We start from the raw sequence: 19511 nt of genomic DNA on the forward strand, positions 1-19511 counted from the left end.
GAAGACTGCTCACATAAGGGCTCCAGCATCTACCACCTCCATGAGGGCAACAGGTATAGCAAATGAAGGGGGTCATGCCATGGAAGCAAAGCAAAGAGGGCCCCCTATTGGGGACTGTTCCTATGGTTCCAGGTTGTCCTGATTTGGGAGCTACCATTATTTCATTGAGCAGCAGCTCATGGGCTACACCTGAGCTCAGCTGCAGGGATGACTCTATCCCAACATGGCCTGCTGTAAAGAACTTGAAAGAGCATGACTATAAATTGGGAACACAGAAGCTGTGTCTACACTAGCCCCCTTCAAAGAAGGGGGCATGGTAATCAGCCTGAGTGGAGAATACTAATGAAGTGCTGTGACGAATATGTAGAACCTCATTAGGCTAATTCTCCCCACGGCAACTTCAAAGTTGCAAACTTCGAAGCACTGGCATGCCATGTAGCCGTGGGCACTTCAAAGTATCTGCGCAACTTTAAAGTGCCCTTACTCCCCCTTTGAAGAAGGGGGCTAGTGTAGACACAGCCAGAGTGAGTTAGAATGAATAAGCAAACAAACGATCTTATTGTGTTTATGGTGTCATTTACAATCTAAAATAAGACTTATAAAGATGATGTCATTGGGAATTCACACAGAATAATTTATTACAAGGTCCATCCAAAATTCCCCTACAATAGTGGTCAGTGTATTATCATGCTTTAGTTCCATTGCACTCTGTTTCACTGTTAATTATGGCCCAGTCCAGCTCCTACACTCAATGGAAAGAACCTCTATGACACTGACAGGAGTTAAGCCAAATCCTTCATTAGCTAAGTAACAGTTTTTGAACATGCATAATGTCATATTCATTTATGAGCAGTATACATTTATTGTGTGTTGTGTAAAGGAAAAGTCATTAATCATTTCTATGAAACATAAGGCAAGAAGTCCAAATTATCTGTAGTCTGGCAAACTTTCTTTTTCTAAAAATAGATGGAAGTTGTCTTCATTATTTGCTTTTTTTATTGCTACATATTAAATGTCACTGATGCAAAGGTTACTAGAGCAAGGCAGTTGGAATTTCCACAGCAAAAAAGTAATCTTAACTGTCAGGATCTCTTCCAAATGAAGCCTGAAGAAAAACATTTGCAAGCTGAAACATAAGATTGCACCTATTTCATTAGTTAGGGTTTGTTTTCTTTTTTCACAAAGGCAAGTCGCTATGGCCCTAATTTAAAAAAACCAATCATCTATGAATCACTAACTAGAAATACCTATTAAGATTGTTTCCACTTTACTTCCAACTTCCAAAATTGAAATCCATGGCAAGCCCCAGAGTAATGATCACAGATGAAAACGAGAGCTATATGTATTTACATAACCAGAAGTGATCATTGACAAATCATCTCTCTGTTCCTGTCTTATAAGAAGCTGCAGCCTTTGAGAAAGTCTGAATCGTCCCCATTTCCCATGGACTGCTCCCATTTAAATAAGTTGGAGAAGGAGCATGCTCACTGAGATCCAAGGACACCTCTACAAAACATCAGTGGGGGGGAGTGATATTGCCGTGCTGTCTACATTGTTTCTTTGAGGAGCTCCCTTCCCTGGAAAAGCTGCTCTCTCTCAGAGAAGTAAAGGATTTCTGCAGGAAGGTTCCTGTGCCTCTGCAAGACAGAAAATGGCCCTTCCTTGTTGCAGTCACAGGAGTGACCCATAGGACAGAAACGCCCTAGATCCTCATCATACCATAACTCAGGAAACAAGCTCCAAGTGATCCTAAAGGAATCTTAAGAGGCATTTTCAATTAGAAGTGTTGTGATAACTGGGCCTACAAATTTACTCTAAATGTAGGCTCAGCTGTAAAAAAAAAAAACATAAATTCATGAATTGGCACAATGACCTGTTGTCTAAAACAGTTTAAGATGTAAGGGGGAGACAGAAAGACTGAACTAATTTAAACAGAAAGCGTTTTACTGATACTACTCAAGGACTGTTATGTTTATGAGCTGTAAATAAGAGAAGCAGAGGAAAGAAAATCAATGAACCAAAATTGGTGTGTTAGAAATTAGGTCTTTTGATGAACAAAATGAGAGAATGGTCTATTCCAGCCAACACTCCCTTTTCAGGTTCACAGAAAGAAAAGGACTTTTGGTAAAAATTAGCAGAAGGTGCAGCTGGCTGCAGTGAGCTTTATCATCATAGCTACAGCCCCCATTATCTCTGGGGATCCCAGGCTGCTTTAGTCTTAATCATGGGATATGTCCTGATCAGACAGGGCCAGAGAGAGGGACTCAGATGGCACTGGCACCTCCACTGGCTTCATGTCACCACCTGGAGAGAAAGAATTCACCTCCCCTTCCCCACATAAGTCCTTCTCTTTTCTGTCTCTTTCCTTTTGCCTTCTGTTTAATAAAAGCCTGGCTTAGTGGCCCAAGACTGCATGTTTTGCAACCCTGCTGTGAGGCTGATACCTGAAAGAGCCAACTAAAAGCAATGCCCTGAACAGCAGGATCCTGGTTCAGGTTTGCCAGGTTTCTGTGTGGCTGATAACCCATGTGTGTTTCCAGCAGTAAGGTTGCAAGTGAAAAGTCAACATCAGAGACAGAAACTTAATTTACTAACTTTGCTGTTCTTCTCCCTTTTTGCATGTGTTTTCTCTTCTAAGTAACTGGATCAGACTTTAACAACAGCAACAATGACAGTTCCAGGCCATCTCAACTAACTTTTTCTCTTGTCCCCAAAAGGCTAGCTATTACCACCTTTGATACCATCTAAAAGGCTGTCTGAAAAGGGTGGGGGTTTTTGTTTTGTTTTTTGGTGCTTTTTTTCAAAAACTCTCTCTAGCTAATGGGAAAGGGAACAAGAGATGTTAAAATGAAAGCGTTATTTAATACTTTACATTTCAAGTGTTTTGTTTTTCCTTTTTTGTCTGTGCTGTCAATAAAAAGTTAAAAGGACTTTTAATGAAGTGTCTGCAGTGGTAGTAAGCACTCTAAGGTCTCTGTATAGCAAAATCTCAAACCTTGTTTAAAACAGTTTCATGGTAAACTGTGACTGGGTTATGACCTGCTGACCTTGGACTCTTTGTGACAAACTGCATCTAAATTAACCCAACAGAACCCTTCATGTTAGATGAATGAAACCCAAACTGTAGGCATTCACAGAGCTTAGTCCTGAGACAAGCTCTCACTACATGAAATCAGGTGAAGGTGTAGATGAATAATTCAAAGGGAAATTAAACAACCCTAATTAAGTCCATGACTGATTTTCATTCTGCTCCAAATAAAGGCCTTAATTCTGCAAGGGCTGACATAGTAAAGAAAAGGGAAAGTTCACCTGCTGAGCCACAGGACATGATAATTTACAGATACACAATTAGCAACCACATGAGGCAGAGGACTTTTAATGTTCAGCACCAACATCCTTTGCACTGGACGAGTTCTTAAGGGACCATGAAATAGGGGAAAATGAGACAAGAACTGCCTGCAGCTCCACAATGGATCAGCTGGAAGTACGACAGAGCAGGTAACCCTGAAACAGTAGAGCTAACATGGGTATGTCTCCAGGAGCTGGAAATTACACCTCCGGCTCCAGTACTGTATGGAAATTTCAGCTGAGCAAGTCTTCATTCATGATATGGAAATAAGCACAGAAGTAAAGTTCTGGAAAAAGCAGACAACTTGGGCTCTCACCTCCAAGTCCAGTCTCACTGAGCGATGTTTAGATTGGATCAAGCTAATGATCTATGGAAGATCTATTTTAGCCATTCAACCTTCTAGTAAAATCTCCTTCCATGCTACTCTGAAAGGGATTTTCCAATACAATATCTCCCAGCAGCAAGTAATATGTACTTAGAAAATCCCCTTTTGCCTGAGTCTGTATAGAAACTAATTTATGACTTGGAGCCCCATCTCTTGCCTTGGAGTTAGTAGCCAAAAATTAGCAAAACCATTGTCAGTTCTCGAAAATTATACTGTAATGGCCTGTGCTCTGCTCAACAGAAACCCAAGAGTGAGCTAGCTGAAGGTTAAGCCATCTCTTGTCATGGTCCTACATATCAGGTTACAGAGAATAAGAACATTTACCTTTAGGCTTTACTACTTCCTAACCCTATATGTGTATTTTACCAATAGTTTAAAACGTATAAGAAACAAATCTTTGAGTTCTATCAGTAAAAGAGGCTGTCTTTTAATGACACAATATGCATAGCAATTGGGAAGTCTTTGGTATCTTGTGAAACTAAGGTTCAATATAAATGGAAAATGTTACTAAAATGGAGAACAAAATGCATATCTGAAGAATATACTGTATAAAATTGTATATCACTATGCCTCCTCATCGATATTTGTCTTTGCTGTTTCACACAACTGATGCCATCCTTTTTAGAAGCCCCATGAGCCCTGGAGCCTGTGTTTGTAAGGTATATTTATTTCCCTCTTTGGTGCTCCATGACTTAAATTTCCACCTGCCAGTTCCCTTCTGTCTCAAAAGTCCAAAGTAAAAGATCCCTTGAAAGGCTTACTACTATAGCAATGGTGGTAAGAAAGGTCAGAGAATGATCTATTTGGGCAACACCCATGAAAAATTCACCGTATAGCCAGAAATAATCTTTATCTCCAAAAACAGCACTTTCTTCTGATCTAGTCACTCACAAGGTCCTGAATGGTACCTTCGGGGGAACTCCCTTCTCCCACCAGTTCTTCTGACAGCAACCCCCTTAATAACATCAGCAACTGTGTCTGGCTGGTCCGCAGCCACTATTCCCTCGGGTCTGAATTAATCCCTTTCTCTAACTTCCTGAGGCTTATTTCTATTCATTCCACCATATAACTATTCATTTCTTGAGCATGTTTGATGTTTACCACTGACATGAGTCCTGTTATTGACTGCAACAAACATATTTTCCCTGAGCACCACTGAATGCATAGCATTGTGATGTCATTAAATCTCCCCGTGCATTTTAGAAAAACAGTGTATCTGTGAATTAAAATATATATCACCATTTAATTCCTATAAATTAGATCTTCATGAAATTGTTGCCCTTACAAATGACTAAATCAACCAACAATATAATACATACCCATTATCTGATATAGGCACTTTAGTTTGCTCCATCTGGTTGTAGGATACCTTCTCATTTCCGTCCCCTCCCCCGCATCTCACACACTGTACAGCTATCAAGGCTGATGCAGAGTTTCATTTTTTGTCTCTTGTAACTCTCCTCCTTACTTGACTTCAGAATATAATCATCACTAGACTACAATGCTGTGATGTTATTGGCACGCTGCCTGTTACAGTCAACAAATTTTATCTCATGAAAAATCACAGCTTTTAAGAAAGAAACTCGAGGCTTTTCTTTCCTGCTGTTCAAGTTAATGCATTTAGCAGATGGCACTGTTAAAGACTCATATTTTAATAAGATTAGACTAGATTATTGAATTTTAGAGAGAATTTTGCCTGATTATCACAGCCTTGTAATAACATTTATTTAAGTGTTTCTAGAGTAATTGTTTATCCTATATTTATACACACATCAATCTTTCACACAGTAACTGCAGCAAGAATAAGAGAAGCCTAATGGTGGCTGGCTGATCCATCCAGAGCTCAGCTAGAAAAGACTCGGTAGAATTGTACCAGTATAAAACTGGGGTAAAACTTAATATAAAAGGCCGATGACTTCAAAACAGTTACCAAGATTTAGGAGTATTATTTACACAAGTATTCAAATAATGCAGTTCATCCAAGCAACAAACACATACAAATGATCTTCATCAAGCTACTTGCTTAAAAAAGAGTTTAAATAGTTCTGTATGACAAATACATTTTAAAAATGCCACAATCTTAAACCAACACAATCTGCTTGAGGAAATTCCACGGGTCCATAATAGGCTGAATAAGTTATTCCTGACAAACTCTTTGCTATCAGCTGTAATCAGCCAGCAAGTGACTCATCATAGGCCATCGTGTGAAGACAGAAAAAAGAAGTTACTCACTTGTGTAGTAACAATGATTCTTTGAGATGTGTCCCCGTGGGTGCTCCACATTAGGTGTCGGGCTGCCACCGGTGCAGCAGATCGGAGATTTCCAAGCTGTATCTCGTCGGGTTGTGCATGCGCCGATGCGTGCCAGTCCTTCGCGCGCTTACGGTCATGTGCGTGATCCAGTTCATGCCAGTTCCTCGACCAACCACCCCGGGTGCTCCTGAAAAACATAAAGCAGAACTCCAAAGCAGGGAGGAAAGGGTGGGTAGTGGAGCACCCACGAGGACACATCTTGAAGAACCATCGTTACTGCACAAGTGAGTAACTTCTTTTTCTTCTTCAAGGGGTCCCCGTGGGTGCTCCACATTAGATGACTACCCAGCAGTGACCCCAGAAAAATGGAGGTGGGTACTGGATTTATGTGCAGCTTGCCCTTGAAAGGACTGCTGTCAATAGACGTGTATCCTCATCCCACACCCTGTGAATCACATAGTGTCTGGCGAAGGTGTCATAGGATGACCATGTCGCCTCTCTGCACATGTCCTTTAGTGCGACTCCTTTCAAGAAGGCTGTCGAGGCTGCCATCGCTGTAGTGGAGTGAGCCCTGGGTGGAACTAGCAGAGGGGTCTTACGGAACTCGTAACACATTTTTATGCAGGATACAATGTTATTTGAAATTCTTCGTGAAGAGAGCCCTTCCCCTTTCGATCTGGGTGCAAGAGACACCAGGAGCCTATCCGTCTTCCAGAAGGGTTTAGTTCTGTCTGTGTAAAAGGCTAGTGCCCTCCTCACATTGAGTGAGTGCAGCTGCACTTCCCTACTTGAGGTATGCAGTCTCAGGTAGAAGGATGGTAGCACTATTGGCTCGTTAATGTGGAACTCTGAGGAGATCTTTGGAAGGAACACTGGGTGTAGGTGCAGAACCACTGCTTCCTTTGAGAAGGCTGTATAGGGTGGTGTTACCATTATCACTGCCAGCTCACTGACCCTGCGAGCCGATGTAATCGCGAGAAGAAAGGTTGTTTTCATGGTAAGTAGTTAGAGGGAGACAGTGCCCAATGGTTCGAAGGGTGGGCTAGACAGCGTGTCAAGGACCAGATCTAAGCTTCATGAAGGCGATAATGATTGCCTTGGCGGGTATAAGTTTGTGAGGCCCTTTAGAAACCGTGTGGTAATGGGATGGGCAAATACAGTTGACCCATCCACCGTATGTTGGAATGCTGATATAGCTGCAAGGTGGACCTTTAGTGATGATAAAGTGAGTCCATCCTGTTTCAGGTCCAGTAAGTACTCCAAAATTGTAGGAATGGAGACCTCTAGAGGAGTTAATTGTTTGGACAGACACCAGGACGTAAAGCGCTTCCATTTGTATGCATAAGCCTTCCTGGTAGAGGCCTGTTAACTGCATTCCAGGACCTCTTTTGCCCCCTCTGAGCATGTTCTCTCTAAGACGCTGAGCCATGGATTAGCCATGCTTTGAGGCAGAGCATTTGAGGATTACGATGTACTATGGACCCTTGGTCCTGCATGAGGAGGTCTGGTACAATCAGGAGGGGGATTGGTAGGCAGCATGACATGCGTAGTAGTAGAGGGAACCAATGCTGTCAGTCCCAAGTTGGGGCTATAAGTATGAGGCGCGCCCTCTCCCTCCTTGCTTTCTCCAGGACCTTGTGAATAAGTATTGTGGGAGAAAATGTATACAACAAAGGGCCCCTCCATGAGAGCAGGAAAGCGTCACCCAATGAGTCTTGCCCGATGCCCACTCTGGAGCAGTAATGAGGGCATTTCTTGTTGGTGTAAGTGGTAAACAAGTTGATCTGCGGAAACCCCCAAATGTCAAATATACTGTGGAGCAGATCGGAGTGGATCTCCCATTCGTGCGTGAGAGCAAAATGCCTGCTCAGCTGATCTGCCCTCACATGGTGGACACCAGGTAAGTAAGAGGCTTTTAAGATTATGTTGTTTGCAACACACCAATTCCACAGTCAGACTGCTTCTGTACATAATGCGTGGGACCTGGCTCTGCCTTGGTGACTGATGTAGAACATTGTGGAAGTGTTGTCGGTGTTGACCCTGACCAACTTGTTCTGCAGGTGTTTGCGGAAGTGCCTGCATGTGTTGAACACCACCCTGAGCTCCAATACATTTATGTGTAATGCCATCTCTGTGGGGGACCATAGCCCTTGTGTCGATTTGCTATCCATATGTACCCGCTATCCTGTATGGGAGGCGTCTGTCGTGAGAAAAACTGCGATTTGCGGTTGGTGAAAGGGCACCCTGATAGCAAATTCTTGGGGTCTGCCCAACCATGCCAGAGAGTTTTGCACCTCCATTGGGGGCGATACGTTTTTGTGAACGGCATGTATCGTTGGGCTGTATACCATTGCCAACCAGTGTTGAAGGCATCACATACGTAGTCTGGCATTCTGTACCATGAACATGGTGGCGGCCATGTGTCCCAGTAGCTGTAAGCAAGTTAGGACTGGCACTGTGGGGCTGTACATCAACAATTGTACCAAGGACCGAATGGCATGGAAACATGCGTCGGGCAGATATACCCTTGACACAATGGAGTCCAGGCATGCCCCTATGAATTTTATGTTTTGCGTGGGCTCCATCGTTGATTTTTGGAAGTTGATGACTAGGACCAGCGAGAGAAAAACCTTTGTAGTAATCAAACCAAATCAAAACCTTTGTGGTAATGTTTATCATACACAGAACATCTGCCTGTGAGATGCCCTTCAGCAGGCAGTCATCCTGATACGGGAAAATGAATACATCCTGCCGATGCAGGTAAGCTGACGCTACAGAAAGTGCTGGGTGCTGAAGAGAGGCCAAAGGGGAGGACTCTGTACTGGAAGTGTTCTGAGCTCACCATGAAGTGGAGGAAGCGCCTGTGTGCTGGGTGGATCATTATATGAAAATACGCATCTTGTAAGTCGAGGGCTGTGAACCAGTCCCCATCATCCAGTGCCATGACTATGGAAGTGATTGTGGTCATCTTGAAACGTTGTTTGCGGAGTTAACAACTGAGAACCCGTAGGTCTAGGATTGGTCCCCAGTCTCCTGTTTTCTTCTCTGTGAGAAAATATCGGGAGTAAAAACTTTTCCCTTGAAACTCGTCCAGGACTCTTCTACCGCCCCTATGGATATAAGGTGGTCCACCTCCTGCTTTAGCATCATCTCATGGGAGTGGTCCCTGAGGAGGGACTGGGTAGGGGGTTTTGGTGGGGACATAGATCAAAATGGGATGGTGTACCTTATGGTAGCAATTTCCAATACCCACTTGTCTGTAGTGATAGTTTGCCATTGACGGTAGAATGGTCTGAGTCCATGGTGAAACATACGCTGTGAATGGGCCTGAAGGAGTTTTGTGGTGTCGTGGTCCTCGACATAGCAGTCAAACTTGCTGCCTTGGGATCTGCGCCGCTGATGCACAGCCTTGCTGGGGTCGTCACCTAGGTGGCCTTTGTTGTTGCTGTTGTTGGTGGCGTCCCTGTTCGTAGCCTAGCTGGTACTGTGGGTGCTGGGAGTAGTAGGTGCAGTGTTTTTATTGTGAATAAAATCTTTTCCTCCTATAAGGTGTGTATTCCCAACGTTCTCAGCATAGTTCTCGAGTCCTTGCTAGAGTGAAGGACTGAGTCTGTAGAGTCAGCAAATAGCTTTTCCCTGTCTAATGGGAGGTCTATGATTTTTGATTGCAGGTCCTTGGGGATGCCAGATGTTTGGAGCCATGATCCTCTGTGCACCACCATTGTGGTGGCTGTAGAGTGAGCTGCTGTGTCCACCACATCTAAGGCAATTTGGACACCTGTACGTGAGGCCGCGTAGCCTTCCTGGACTACCACCTTCGGGACCGGTTTCTTATCTTCCGGGAGGAAGTCCATGAGCCAGGTAAGTCTTGCATAGTTGTCAAAATTATGGTTTGAAAGGTGGGTGGCATAACTGGCCATGCACAGCAACAAGGTGGAAGAGGAATATACCTTCCCTCTGAACAAGTCCAGCTTTTTTGCATCTTTGTCTGACCACGAGGATTTGTATTGTGGTGTCTTCGATCTGTGCTGAGAAGACTCCACCACGAGGGAATTTGGTCGGGGGTGGTTGAACAAGAATTCCATCCCCCTGGATGGGACAAAGTACTTTTTGTCTGCCTGCCTGTTTGTAGGTGGAATGGAGGCTGGGGTCTGCCATATGTGTGTGGCAGCCTCTATAATGGCTTCATCAAGTGGGATGGCAATTTCAGATGATGCAGGGGGTCTCAGGTTTTTGAGAAGCTTATGCTGCTTCTCCTGCACCTCCGCGATCTGTATGTCTCGTGTTTGTGCTACCCTCTTAAAGAGCTCTTGAAATTGTTTGAGATCATCTGGGGGAGATATATCCCCTGGAACAACCGGTTCATCTGGGGAGTATGAGGAGGCATTGGTGTGATATGCTTCCCCTTGTTCCTTGGACACCTCCTGTGTCCACTCCCATAGGGATTCCAGTGGGAGGTCTGAGGAGTCTGGACCCATTCCCGGTGGAGAGACGTTAGCTCTTTTCAGAGGGAGAGGGCAGAAATGTCTGTGTGATGAAGGTTGTAGTGGGGATCTATCCCTTGACCTTGAGCCCCAGTGCTGGTGATGTTCACTATGATATGAATGACTGTAGTAGCAAGGGCAGGGACCCGGTGATGGAGATCTGGACCATGACTGATACCTGTATGAATAGCGACGAGAGGAGTGTGATCTCCTAGATGATGTAGACATTGGCGGAGATGCTCTATAGAGATGCTCATGCAGCTCCTCTGAGGCAACCCGTGAAGGATGCCTAAGCCAGGGAGAAAGTGGTTGTAGAAATGGCGATGGAGGCCTCAGGGAGGTTGGTGATGTTACCGAACATTCCGCGATGCACACCTTTGGCGGAGAACTGGGCGAGAGTGGCATCATGAGAAGGTCTGGCAATGCACCTCGGTGCTGGGTCTTATCCCTTGCCTTGCCCAGCCCATGCGGCTGTTTGGTCGGTGCCGATGCATCTGGTGCCTGAGATCTCAGTGCAGATGTCAGTGCCATCGGTGCCACACTCGGTGACTCTGCCCATGGGTCCGCAAGGGCAGCAACCTCTGGCACCGCTGGAGCCCATGCCAGAGCCTCCGGTTCCGGTGCTCTTGGCGCCGGGAGTCTCAGTGCCACAGCCTCCTGTGCACTGTCCCGAGGCACTGTCTTATGTTCTGCGGCCTTTGCACTGCCCTGGACAACAAGCGCTTCTCAGCCCCGTGCCTCACTCATCCTGCTCGCAGATAATAGTGGCAAGGATTGAGTAGTGGATATCTTCTTTTTCTTATGTGTCGAGGAGGTCACAGAGGTTGCCTTCCTCTTATGCGGCCCTGAGGCATCTCCAATTACTCAGGCTGAAGAGCCTCGTCAAATAGAATCATTTTTAACCTCATCTCCCTGTCCTTCCTTGCTCTGGCCATCAGTTTAGAGCAGTAAGAACATTTTTGCGGGACATGGGTCTCTCCCAAACAGCGAATACGCTTGCTATGGCCATGGGAGGCAGGCATAGCTCCGTGGCACGAGTCACATTTCTTAAACCCTGGTGAAGACATTTCTCAGATACTGAACAACTTGTAACTTTAGCGGGGTACTTAACAGCTACTAATCGATAGTAAAACAGATAAAATTCAACAGTCTGTGGAGGTAGCAGGCCGCACAGGGCGGCTGCCTCCTCTCTCTCTTCTCCCCCCTCTCTTCTTCTTTCTCTTTTTTTTTTTTTAAAAACTATATACAGAAGAACTTGAACAGTTTATAGGAGAACGAACTTAACGAAAAACTGCTAATATGGAACTAATAATGTATTGATCTGTCTGAAGCGTTGGAGCTGAAGTGAATTCTGTCTGCAGCCGTCGGCGGTTGAGAGGAACTGGCGTGAACCGGATCGCACGCATGACTGAGAGCACGCCAAGGACCAGCACGCATGGGTGCATGCGGGACCCCATGAGATACGGCTTGGAAATCTCCGATCTGCGGTGCCGGGGCGAGCCCGACACCTAATGTGGAGCACCCAGGGGGACCACTCGAAGAAGGACCATACTGACTAAAAATGCATGAGCTCTACGAGCCTATGTCTATGCTACCCACCACTTTTAGATGCGTGTAGTGTACAGTCCCTCTTGCAGGGTTGTAAATTGCTGTGTTGGCAGAAAGCCTGGTTTAGGAGTCAGAGTTCAGACACACCTGAATGTTGGAGTATTTACAGGAGTATGGATCCTATCTGCTTTCTACCCTCACAAGCTGTGCCTCCCCAGGAACACTACTGTTGTGAGCAATGTAGTGTCCCATTTCCTCCCTGGTGCCGGATCCTTTCCCCACTGCAGAGAAAGACTTTCAAGCTCCAGCAAACAGGAGATTGCAGGGAAAGGTTTTTCTGACTCCCTTCTGCTTGTGACCTTGCCCACTGCAGGGACAGGCTCCAGCACAGCAAGGAAAGAGAGGAAAGGCTCCACCAGCTACCAGAGGCATCTCCCACTGCAAGGAAAGGCTCAGGTAGCAGGGCAGCAATGAGGAGATGCTGCTAGCTCTCTGCTGCTGGAGCCCTTTCTTGCTTCAGGGAAAGACTCTGGCAGCGGTGGAGAGGACATAGAGTGAAGAAAGGTTCTGGTAGCTCCCAGTTCCACCACGGATCCTGAGCACTTAACAGGGATCAACCTGGAACAGTGGCCCAGAAGCGCAGGAAAATAAACACAGTTATGCATTGCTCTTGCTTCTGTCAAAACTGAATTACTCTGCTTAAGAAATGAAATAAACCGTAATTCAGAAAGCAGACCTCATTTGGAATTCCCACCCCTGCTCCAGCCCCTTTATGACACATAAAAGGCTTGGCATGGTAACAGGGTGGTTTGCCCCTTTAAGGACTAAAAACCTAGTTATAAAACAGGCACACCTGAGCAGAGACCAGGTGATTCCCCTACATGAAAAGTAGAAAGCCACAGGAAGGGAGGACACTTAAGGAGAGCAACCAGAGGAGGTTGTGGTGGATACTGCAGAAGAGCTGCAGTGAGTAGGAAACCCTCGACTATGGGTTTCAGACCAGAGTCTAGGTTAAGATTGAAAACACTACAGCCAGATGGGCCTGGGAGTGGCCTGCCAATGCAGCAAAGGCCCTAAGTAGGAAAACTGAGAAGAGGAAAGAATTCTTATTTGTGTGGACTTTAATTTGGGACATGGAGTTTTATTTAGCATTTATTTTAAGCCAATAAATTAGACCTCAGAAGAAGAGCATTGCTGGACTAACAGTCTGTGCAGTTTATCTGTGGAACCTGACATATGAGGAGTCACTTGCAGGGCTGCTTTGAGGCTGTGAGGGAAAGCTAGGAAGGAGAACACTCACATTCACAGGCACATAAAAAGTGTGCAAATACAGCTTAAAGCTACGTAGCGCCCCAACCCCCATCTGTAAGTTCTGTGCTGTATCTCTTAGGAGCACAGCACAAAAATCTCACCCACCATTCCTCCCAAGTAATTTAGTCATATTTTCCCATAAACTATTTTTTCCACTTTTTCCAGCCTTGCTTACCACCACACACCCCCTGCCCTCTTTCCTCAGCTAGCCTGAGTTAAGTTCAATGTATCTTGAACGAAAAGTGAATGGAGCTACTATTCCTGATATATACCAGTATAAATGAGATTAGAATCTGGTCATATAAACCTCTCTTTCCAGAAAACAAGTAGTAAAAAAACAGGCAAAAGAAACTACCATAAAGATAGAGGCCCACCTAATTTCTTCCTGTTCTGCTTTTTTTAATCCGGAAGCACAGAGGTCAAGCCTCTAGCACCAAGTCTGTTCTTTCTCTTTATTCCTTTCCAGCTTTGTCCTCCAGAAGATATGAGAACACAAAATGTAAAGATGATAAAGAAGTTTGACAGACAGTACAAAGTCACTAGTTGAAAACCAGAGCATGCCAATGAACATTTGCTTCAACTCTGGTTACTGGCAACTATGGAATGAACTAGTCATAAAGACACCGTCCTTCCCCTTGTTCATCAGGATCTGGACAGAGGATGAAGACAAAGAAAAAGAGTTGATGTAGCAGAGGGCACTGAAAGAGCACCACCAGGCTATTTTTCCCCCCCAGTACTGGATCCTGTCTCATACAGCAAAATTCTCAGTCAAACAAGGTCCAAGAATCTTTGATTTCTCAGCTGGCAGAATGGGAGCATCTTTCCCTGAACAATCACATGGAGAAGCAGAAATAGCTCACACCATGACCCTTCTCTTTTGACAGCTAAATAATCTCCCTTTCATGTTTCACGGCACAGGCATGAATAGGGTTTGGTGTGCTCAGCCATGAAAGAAATTGACAAATTCATGGGAGCACGGAATGGGATTCATGTTTATTTGCTTCCCCTGGAGAATTCTTGTTTTACTTCTGAACACAGACATGGACAAGAGGCAGAGCACAGGACTGGGACTCACTGGACCTGGATTCTACTCTTGATTGTGTCACTCGCTTTCTGGGTGACTCAGACTAATCATATTTCCTTCTGCCCCTGTTTTCCCATCTCTAAAATGCAGCTAATGACACTGACCTTTGTATTCTTAAGAACAAACTGAATCTGTTTGAAGGAGTTTGTGCTATATCAATTTATCCGAAGCAGTCTTTCCCTTTATTTTGTTTTCTCTTGCCATCCTTCTTGGGCTACAAGTTAAGATTTGGGTTCTGAGTAATTCTTGCATGGATGTGTGATAAAGTGCCATTCTCAGTTTTGCACTGATCATGCAAGGGCAGGTTAAACTTGCAGTCCTCTTATCAATGAAGCACATGGGACTGCTTTCTCGTTATTCTCTTGGTGCTCGAAGCAATGGGCAGTAGGCGGCTCTGTGCTGTGTCAGTAGGGCAGGATGCTGTACCCGTAAAGAGATATAACAGTCTGAACACGTCCCCTGCATCAGAGAGCTCTACAAGGTGCTCTGCCATAGGGTGTCAGCATGGCTTCCCTTGGAACACAGCTCTTCGCCACTCCCAATGCAGATCTGTGACTACAAGGCACAATCTAGTCCTGCATGACCAAATGTCTTTTTTGATGAAGGAGTAATTCTAGGCACATGCCATCGGAAGTTATTCTAAGATACAAGGCCAGGCTGGTGTGAACCTATACTAGTTATGACGTTATTTCCATATTTTTCTGCACAAACAGCATCATTCCAATAGCATCATTCTCTTGGAGGTGGAGCTCAAAGGCCATTGTTAATCATTAACATCACATCTTCCTGGTTGAAAGGTCAGACAAGTTCTGCTATTTTAACAGACTTGAAAATGCTGGCCAGGAGGAGCCAAACCCTGCATGTACCAAAGCCCCACACAGTAATGACATGGGGAAGCTTCTCCCCAACTCAGCTAAGCTGTGAAGTGGTGGGGAGGAAGTTATTTCCAGCCTGTTTGTGCCCCAACCCTGCAGATCCCCAGGCAGGGGTGCTTAGCGCTGTCCTCACATGCTGCCCCACCCTACATCCTGCCCCCAGGGAATGCAAGGCTTCTGTGTCCCATAGGCACTCTCCCCTACTGAGCCACCTCCCTGGCTGGGTTCATTGAAGTCCTTCAGTCAGGTTCCCTGGACCCTGGCACTCAGTGACTTCTTAGAGCTTAATCCCTACCTGCCTGCACTGTGGCCAAGGGAAAGGAGGTAGCTAGGTTATGTTGGTGGCCAGCAGCAGCTTGGAAGTATTAGCTACCTTTCTACACTGTGCAGGCTGGAGGGGAGGAGTTGCTTCTAGTCGCAGGAGACTGGAAGAATGGGCTGGAAAAACATGTCATGGGACAGGTCATTCCCATCCTCAGCTCTGTTCCCTTCCCTCCCACACTTTCTGGTGTGAGCCTTGAAAGAAATCTGGGGAGGAGGGTCTATGATCCTGCATGACTCCCGCAACATGCTGTCTTGAGAAGACACAATAACAGGTCCCAAACAGGCAGATCTATCTCAAAGGGTTCAGCCAGGAATGAAGGGTAGAGAGCCCTGGATAGGGAGGATAGATCAAGTCGGTCAGTCACCCCAGTCCCCATGTAAGGGAGGGGTTACAGAAAATGTGTGAGTCACCTCTCCCCATGCAAACCTTAAAGATAAGAAGGTAAACTGAAAACCTCCAACTACACAGTATTTCTTTATAACAAGGACTCAGTCAACCTGACTTTAATTTTAACATTTGTATTACATTGCTCTGATTGATTGCTGTTGAACTCACTTGAATACAAGTAATTTCACTAGAGCTGCGTCTACACGTGCACGCTACTTTGAAGTAGCGGCACCAACTTTGAAATAACGCCCGTCGCATCTACACGCGTCGGGCGCTATTTCGAAGTTAACTTCGACGTTAGGCGGCGAGACGTCGAAGTCGCTAGCCTCATGAGGAGATAGGAATAGCGCCCTACTTCGACGTTCAACATCGAAGTAGGGACTGTGCAGACGATCCGCGTCCCGCAACGTCGAAATTGGCGGGTCCTCCATGGCGGCCATCAGCTGGGGGGTTGAGAGATGCTCTCTCTCCAGCCCCTGAGGGGCTCTATGCTCACTGTGGGCAGCAGCCCTTAGCCCAGGGCTTCTGGCTGCTTCTGCGGCAGCTGGGGATCTATGCTGCAGGCACAGGGTCTGCAACCAGTTGTCAGCTCTGTGTATCTTGTGTTGTTTAGTGCAACTGTGTCTAGGAGGGGCCCTTTAAGGGAGCGGCTGGCTGTTGAGTCCGCCCTGTGACCCTGTCTGCAGCTGTGCCTGGCATCCCTATTTCGATGTGTGCTACTTTGACGTGTAGACGTTCCCTCGCTGCGCCTATTTCGATGTTGGGCTGAGCAACGTCGAAGTTGAACATCGACGTTGCTGGCCCTGGAGGACGTGTAGACGTTATTCATCGAAATAGACTATTTCGATGTTGGCTGCACGTGTAGACGTAGCCTAGGAGTCCTGTATTCAGCATAGAGAAATATAGTCACCCTAAAGAAATTAAAAAGTATTAGTGTGGTAGGTCAATAGTATACGACATCCAAGCTATACATTCCACCACACTGGGTACACCGACAAATTTCTCTGAACATTCACAATATAGACTTTCAAAATAGTACAGTCTTGTGCGTACTGATCCTTGAAGGGAGTAAATAGCATCAGAGTAAAAGGATATTTTACATTTAGGCAGCATATGGTGCTGGAATATTGCTCAAAGCTGGAAGGACTCCACTAAAAAACATGCAGTAGTGGTGCAATCTTGATAAATACTATTGGATGTCTGTAAATTATTCATTTTTAAGAAAAATTCAAAACAAAACTAAAAAGGAAGAATCTGTATAACAGAGTGGGAATAAGGTCATGGAAAGACCCAACAATCTGTGACTCAAAAATGGTATCTGTATGCATTTTCTCTGCTTTTTGTAAAGAAGTCAAAAGCAATTAGGAATTTATATATATAGCTCAGCAGCTATTTGGAAAAACAAAACTTTAAGAAAAACAACTAGCAACAAATACAGCCAGGTCAGTCTATTCCTGTGTAACGAGACATGGTTTTAATTAAGGAAGAATGTGAGCATGGAGCAGACCTATAAGCTCTGTAGGAATAAATGTGTTTAAATGTTGAGTAAAGAATAAGGGTTACGCTTTTTGTTGTAAATTTCACGTTTTATGTTAATGGAACAGTTTAAGCCCTTGCATTTCTGATGATGTCTCTTGACAGGAAAGGGAGTATTTGTTTTGTCTGATTTTACACTCTCATGAAAGTATTGCTGGAACTACCATGAAAAAAAAAAAAAGGCAAACCTACATCTATTCTTTAGTGTGATCTCTGCCTTCCAAGAAGAGCAGTTCAGATGCATTTTCCAGAGAACAGAGGTATGAAATTCTTTCTCTAATGGAAAAATCTTACCTGGGTAATCATTCTTGTCTATGTCTGAGTCCCCTCTTAGAGTAAAGCCAAATCCTGCAGGCATGGACTGTGAGGCCCAGGCCCCATTGAGGACCTGCGAAGGATTAGCGTTTAACCCATTCTTATGTCCATTGTAAATGAGCACTTTGCCTCTTCTGTCTTCTCCTGCAAATGGTGCACCGATTGCAATGTCTATAATAGTGTAAAAAAAAGAAAATGTGACAAAGTTAAAACACAGACATAATTAACACCAACAGGGAAAGTAGACCAGAGGGGCCTTTGTTGTGTGTTAACAAGAACTGGGGCTTAATCAATTCTTTTGCATAGATTCTATCTCAATACACAGTCATAAAAATGTTTATTAGTGTTTTAGTGTTTCAAACTTTCATGCCCTATGGTTGTAAAGAGTTCATTTTCATAAGAAAAGTCCTTTATATTGCAATAGATAGACAACACACATCTATTATTAATTGCACGTTTTCCTTTGTCATGTTTTTATGGCAATCAACAAGATTTAGTAAGCTGAGACTGAAGTAATGGCTAATGTTACAATCATCTGTTTAAACTAAACACACACAGTAAGATGTTCCCTGTTTTCTCTATCACCTAATTAATTAGGAGCAGCTCTTTAAGAAGCTCTGATTTTGGCTTGTCCTTTTTCCAGTTTTTTTTTTTTTAATTCAACGATGGCAACAAAAAGTAGCCATATATTTTTGAACAGCCAACTTCACCGCATGCAGAAGGAAAACAAGAATGAAGTGGAATAACAACATAACATCTGTTTGATTTATATTTAAAACACTAATCATGAAATTTGAAACGTCCAATTTGTTTTCGCAAACAATACAAATAAATAAATAGTATAAAAAAAGCAATAGAGGAGTATTTTGGAGAAGAGATACATACAGAAAAATAGACTGTCCCACAGGGAATACAAAGGTGTCATTCACTCCAGGGACCTCCTGGCTATCATAAACCAGGAGAATAAACAAGAGCAGCTCAGGAAAGTAGCATCGGGCTACATCTACACAAGATGTTTTTTCCAACAAAACTGGGCTTTTGCTGGAAAAACCCACGGAACATATATACGCAAAATGTGCTTTCTTGACAGATTGTCAACAAAACTTGGCACATCCACCAGCTGCATTGTGCCTCTCCACAGTCAGGTATAACGCCTTTGTCAACAGTTTTCTGTCAACGAAAAAGCCATGTAGATGCTCTCAGGGCCCTATGTTGATGAACAGGGCTTCTGGTTCACTGGGCAAAGTCCTGTTGGCTGACCTTTCAGTTGGCCAGTCTGTCAAGAGAGCAGCTGCGCAGTCTGGCTGTTCTCTGTCAACCAAGTGGATTGCTCTTTTGATCTGCTTTTTTTGTGTGGACATGATCTGTCAACAGAAGTTTTGCCGAAAGACATCTTCTAATAGTAGCTTCTATTGACAGATCACTGTAGTGTAGACACAGCCATTATGTATAACAAACCCTTCCTTGCTACTCTCTTGGTACAAAAACCAAAGAAATGGCCAAGATGACTGAGCAGACTGTCTGAGTTCATCTAATAAAGGACATTGGCCAAGAGATTTGGGGTGTTCAACTTAAGTTCCTTTAAGAAGACTGAGCACCCACCCACTGACAACAAGGCCCCTTGAATGTGGCTTGACCTAGAACCCAAAAGCACCAACC

General features: G+C 44.6%; 1 protein-coding gene across 1 annotated transcript in view; it reads right to left on the bottom strand.

The window, feature by feature from the left end:
- Positions 1–19511, bottom strand: part of ITGA8 (integrin subunit alpha 8) — a 222826-nt gene that overhangs the window by 135448 nt on the left and 67867 nt on the right. The window contains exon 13 of the mRNA XM_074986273.1: positions 17832–18023. Coding sequence (XP_074842374.1) covers positions 17832–18023 — 192 coding nt within the window. The remainder of the gene's footprint in view (positions 1–17831; positions 18024–19511) is intronic.

This window comes from Carettochelys insculpta, chromosome 2 (genome assembly GCF_033958435.1).
Source record: "Carettochelys insculpta isolate YL-2023 chromosome 2, ASM3395843v1, whole genome shotgun sequence".
In the NCBI taxonomy this organism is placed as follows: Eukaryota; Metazoa; Chordata; order Testudines; family Carettochelyidae; genus Carettochelys; species Carettochelys insculpta.